This window comes from Cynoglossus semilaevis, chromosome 10, assembly GCF_000523025.1.
Source record: "Cynoglossus semilaevis isolate Cse_v1.0 chromosome 10, Cse_v1.0, whole genome shotgun sequence".
NCBI classification, from domain to species: Eukaryota; Metazoa; Chordata; class Actinopteri; order Pleuronectiformes; family Cynoglossidae; genus Cynoglossus; species Cynoglossus semilaevis.
Window position 1 is genome coordinate 19781614 of NC_024316.1, and position 5763 is coordinate 19787376.

Genomic DNA, 5763 nt, shown 5'->3' on the forward strand with positions numbered 1-5763 from the left:
GGAAGGAAGGAAGGAAGGAAGGGAGAGAGGGGGAGAGGGGGGAGGAGCAGGGGTGAGGAGGGAGAGTCAGAGAGTGTGTGACTGAAGGTTGAAGGAAAGAAAACACAAATAACAGGAGGTTACACACGTCCAAGGTCAAACCCTGTGTCGTTACCACGGCAACACGTGATCATACTGTTCTAGGGAGAACGTTGTGGTCGTTACCATGACAACTACATGCTTGACCTACTGTCTCCTGTTGAGAAACAGAGATTTAGACTGAGGGGGGGGGGCAGTTGTTGTCTGTTAATCTGAACATTTCATCTTCATCACCACCAGCTGTGTGTGTGTGTGTGTGTGTGTGTGTGAGAGAGGAGAGAAGTAGTTTATAATAATTTATATATAATTTAATTGTCGTTAACGGTGTTGTAACCATGGAAACAGTCATTAGTTAGATTACTAGTTAGTTACTTTTTTATCACAGTTTAACATCAACATAAATATATTAAACAAATATGAAATATGTTGAGACCAAACAATAACAAACTCAGATGATCATTACTGTTCATTTTACCACTAACGGATGACCACAAGGTGTCGCTACCAGATCACTCACTTCTCTTCCCTTGATTTGAATATTTGTGCAGTAATTCCTACTGCTGAGCGTGGAGTCACCCCTCGCCCCACTCACCCTGTCGGCCTCCTCCGTGGACTGGTACCCTGACGACAGAACCGCCTCAGTCCCCGTGGTGACCGGGGCGGGGCCAGGTGCGCTGTCATTGGTGGAAGAGGAGCGTGGGCGGCTGCTGAGCTGCTGAGGATCCGCGGTGTTGCGGCGGCGTGGGGCCGGGGGACTGGCTCTCAGGAGAGGATCACGCTCTGCGCTCACGGATCCCGAGGCCGTACTGCGGCGGCTCTGCAGGCTGGTCCCACGCCTCATCACGTCTACAGCCGCGGCTGAGAGAACCACAGGACGGAACGCAGGGGGGGGGTCAGAGTCAGGGGGGCAAGACTCCGGGGCAGCATCCAGGGTAGAAGAGGCGGCGCCGCCTTTTGACAGAACGGAGAAGACGTTTAAAATGACTGACGGTGGAATCAATGTGTGGGGCGGGGGGCCAGAAACAGTACGTACCATGGGTTGGACTGTGTTTCAGCCTGGTGTCACTCACTCCGATGGTTTACCTGGAAGTAAAACAAGGTGAATAAAAACTTCAGCCTCGTCGTCTTGACTAAAGTCTGAACGTCAGCAGTTTTTAAAGACTGAATGAACTGATCCATTGATGTCTTCATCCTTCAACGTCTCCCCAAGACATGGCTCCTTCTCATCACAGCGCCCCCTGCAGTGCTTGACCTTGAAGGCCTTGATTTCAGTGGAATACTGAACTAATCTCCCTGTGCAGTAAATCCTCTGTTTAATCCCACTTCTTTTCTGGACTCAGAATAAATCCGGTTCCAGGGACAGTCAGTCCTGGTCCGGGTGTAGTGGACCTCTGACTGTCAACACTGACGCTGTCCATCACCTGGACAACAGTCGTTGTAACACTGACATGAAATCAGTCAAAATGGAATCGGATTATAACGTGGATTATCAAAAAGATGATTTAATCTCACAGTTTGACTGCTGACGTTGGCAACAGAACAACAGACAACAGAACAACAGAACAACAGAACAACAGAACAACAGAACAACAGAACAGAACAACAGAACAACAACGATCCACAACTGGCTTTATAATCTAGTTACTGTGGATGAGGTCGGAAAAAATGCTGTACTGGTCTGTACTGGTCAGTCTCCTTTAATCTGAGACCAATCCACAACTGGCTTTATAATCTAGTTACTGTGGATGAGGTCGGAAAAACGCTGTACTGGTCTGTACTGGTCAGTACTGGTCAGTACTGTACTGGTCAGTACTGTAGTGGTCAGTACTGTACTGTAGTGGTCAGTACTGGTCCATGTCCACGTTGACAGGTGCAGGTCAATCTGAGAACAGCCATGTTGTTGTTTTATGTTAATCCAGTTCCAGTCCCAGAACAAACGGTTCTTTGTTCCTTCACAGCCTCACACAGAACCATCACTGGGGTTTGGACACTGACAGACGCACATCAATAACTGTTGGAACCAGGCCAGAAAGTGTGTGTGAACGCACTAATGTGTGTGTGTGAGTGTGTGTGCCCCAAAAAATATCTCATATCTCATTTGTATTTAACTAAACGTGTGTGTTTAGATACATTTATAAAAGTGTGTTTTTTGTGTGTGTGTGGATACATTTATAAAAGTGTGTGTGTGTGTGTTTTTGTGTGTGTGTGCACTTTCCAAGCAGAAAAAAACACAACATCTCATTCAGCTGCTGCACAATGAGCACCAGGGCCGGAAACAGGAACAATCGTTATTGTATTTGTTTGTGTGAGTGTGACTGGCTGTGTGTGTGTGTGTGTGTGTGGGGGGGGTTGTCACAGTTGTATCGCTCAGATAGATGACCTCAGCACTCTCTAAAAAAGACAGATAAGACCCCCTCCCCCCACTCCCCCCCACCCTGACTTCTGTGGCAGGACTTCCTGAAACACAGACTTTAGTTTTCTTTTCAGTTTAAAGTTTTACACTTGACCCTTGACCTTTTCAGTACTAATTAACAACGAATAATAATCTGAACTTTACTGATCGCACACAGTTGGAGATCGTTGTGTAAAGAAACAAATAATAATCTGAACTTTACTGATCACACACAGTTGGAGATCGTTGTGTAAAGATCAGATCTGCTGCAACAGGTTGGAGACGCCGAGTGTGTGGTTCCTCTGGTGCAATTCCATTTTCCTTCCTCCTTTTAAGGAGCTCTTTACGAAGGCTTTTATTTTGAAAATACTCTTTTACTTTTCATGGGAAAAATCATTTTCTTAAAATAAACCCCCCACTTTTTTCACTAATTATCATAGATAAAATTAAGTGTAATTAATAATATTTTGTTTCCATTCTGGTAGAAAATGAGGCCACGCCCCCGTCCTGGTCCAGTACCAGTCGTGTACTCTGGTTCAGAGTACTAGTATAACAATGTTCAGGTTCTTCAGTTTGATCAGTTCGTCTACGGCACAGTAGAAAAGTTACAATTTACTTTAAATTTTACGTAACAAGACACTGCAGAACATTCCAGTCCAAATACTGCGTTACACACACCGAGGTGCGCCCCCTACAGGGTCTGCTGGGGTCATACTGTACGTTAAAGACATTTACTGTGCTCTCAGTGATGTCACGGTGATGTCACTGAGACAACCTTGTTTAAACAACACCACAGCAGCAGCTCCTCCTGAATTATTCACTGATGTCCAGGAGCCGACACTGATCTGTGTTTACTACAGTTCAACAACCACCATAACTACAGTCGGCCACAGGCGGCCTGATGGACCCGGCTTTGACCAATGGGGGAGGGGGGCGCCGCCCAGTGAGCCCCCACATGGTCCACCCAGGGGTCTGGGACCCAGGGTTTTTTGTCAATGAAACTCCTAGTAAACGTTCACACCAGACTACACTTTCACACAACACTGTTAGTCTCAGTATATTCAGTCACCGCCTTAGTTCCTGTCAACAGGTTCCTGCTTCTGGACACTCAGATATTTTACTCCATGACGTGTCCAGTATTTAAAACTGGACTTTACCATTTACTTCATCCCAGCAGTTATTCAGCTTCTAGTATTTATATATTTTCTTTTCTTTTTTACTAGTAGTATGTTGTTGTGTCTTTACTGTGTGGAACTTTCTGGAATTGAATGAATGGAAAACTCTCGTTCCTCAGAAATAAATCACAATTATTGATTTATTCCGTTTTATCATTTCTGAATAACAGTGTTCGGTTTGTGTGGATATAAGAAATAATAAAAAAATAAGAAATAACCTCGTTTAAATATATATTTTTATAAAGTCTTTTTGGCCTGAGCTGAAAACGTTACAACATTATCATTGATACTAGATGTGAACAATCATTTTCCATTTAAAAGACGTTTGTCAGTTAATAAAGACTGAATGACTTTTAAACTCCTGTTTACATGTATATGGCGGTACTTTACGACAGCACTTCAAACACTGTTTACGGATAAAAAAAAACTTTGAAGTTTCTCTTGTAACAACAGACTAAGTGACAGAACATGTTGGATGTGGTGCGACATTTAAACAGTGTGTGTGTGTGTGTGTGTGTTAACGGACACAGGTTGACAGTCCCGTTACTGTCATCGTACTGTTCTGCTAATACGGACCAATATCTACACCGACTCCCTCACTGCTTCTCCGGCGTCATATCAACGCCGTCCACCGCACAACAAAACCACCAAAAACCAAAAACCAAAACGACAAGTTGACAAATGAAGTCCACACTTACGTTGGTGACAGTGAACTAGTGACGCTGACACGGTCGCTCAGGTACAACACAGCAACTGCCAAGCGCCGTTCGCTCACTCCGAGGGACGCTCTCTCCTCTGACGTCACTACGTACGTCAACAAAGATCGTCTAATAGTAAGATGCTTCATTACAGCGCACTTGATAAAAACTAGGATTCCCATCGTTGATTAAAGTTTAAAAAGCTACTTATTTCACCACACACTCGACGTTGACAACGGCTTCTTACGTCTGTAAATATTTATTGTTTCAGAAAAGTCGTCCCTTATTTTTCAGAAGTGATTCTAAAATTAAAACACACAAAAAAAACCTCCCCTAAAAACAAGCGCCGGAAACACCTGTTGACATCCGGTTTATAGACGTTATTGAATAATAAGTTGCTCCGTCTAAATAAGGCCGGATAACTGGTTAGCCCCTCCCGTAATCTAGTTCCTTATCAACCGTCCTCACGGACAGTACTTACTAGTTAGTGCTTAATAGTACGAACAGTACTTTTATATGTACATACACCACAGTAGGAAATGACGTAGCCCCTGAATGGACAGAAATTAAGGTTTCTGAAGAGCACCAGAAAACTTCATGTTTTCACCTCTCATCCAAGAGGCTTCAGTCTTCAGTTCTACACAGTTTAACTATTGACGTTTCTTTTGTTCAATTCATCTATTTTCGTAAACAACGATGTTTTAAACAAAGATCTGTTGAATCGTAAACACTGCGTTATGGTAAAGTTGAAACAAACAAAAACATCGCTGACAACTCAGCCACTGTGTGATGAACAACTTTATAAGGTTGTCATTCCTGCAGTCCTGATTCTCTCCACTAGATGGAGACATTTATTTGAAAACAGGTGGAAAGCCTGTTTGCTGGTGGTGTCACAGTATAAAACGAGTATAAAACATCGTTTTGGCAGCTCCATGTTGTTCTACCCTGGCTGACGTCACAGCAGCTAAACAGTTGTTCTGGTGTTGACACACAAACAGAACAGAACAGAGATTAGAGTCATTTTACTGTGCATTCCAATTTATCCCCATTTGTAGAATAAAATGTGTATATGTAATAAATAACATGTGATGAAATGTTATTAGAATGGTACAGTCAACTGCAGTACCTCTGAGGGGGCAATTACACACCGTCTGTCAATGAACAATGGTTGATTTAGAAAAAAAAATGTACGTGTAATCATCAGATCCAGCAGGTGGCAGTAATGGAACTGCAATAAATACTTTCTGTTGGTAATTTTAACAGTATTTAACGGTACACAGTTAAATGTGATGTTTGACACCAGTGGATGTTTTGATTCTATGGATATACAGTATATACTACAGCATATACTGATGTATCAGAGTGTTGAGTATTTACTCTCAGCAGAGTTTGAGACATTTTGGAGACGTTGTCAGGGTCA

The 5763-nt window shown here is 43.2% G+C and overlaps 1 protein-coding gene across 5 annotated transcripts in view; it reads right to left on the bottom strand.

Moving 5' to 3' along the window:
* Positions 1-5763, bottom strand: part of tmcc1a (transmembrane and coiled-coil domain family 1a) — a 30461-nt gene that overhangs the window by 9032 nt on the left and 15666 nt on the right. Inside the window, exons 1-3 of one of the 5 annotated variants that reach the window (XM_025059554.1) lie at positions 4344-4652; positions 1112-1161; positions 671-1029 (exon numbers count right to left, since the gene is read on the bottom strand). In XM_025059554.1, coding sequence (XP_024915322.1) covers positions 671-919 — 249 coding nt within the window. In that variant the 5' untranslated portion in view covers positions 920-1029; positions 1112-1161; positions 4344-4652. Of the gene's footprint in view, positions 1-670; positions 1030-1111; positions 1646-4343; positions 4653-5763 lie in introns of those variants that run through there. The other 4 variants (XM_025059556.1, XM_025059555.1, XM_025059558.1 and 1 more) reach the window with 4 other exon arrangements.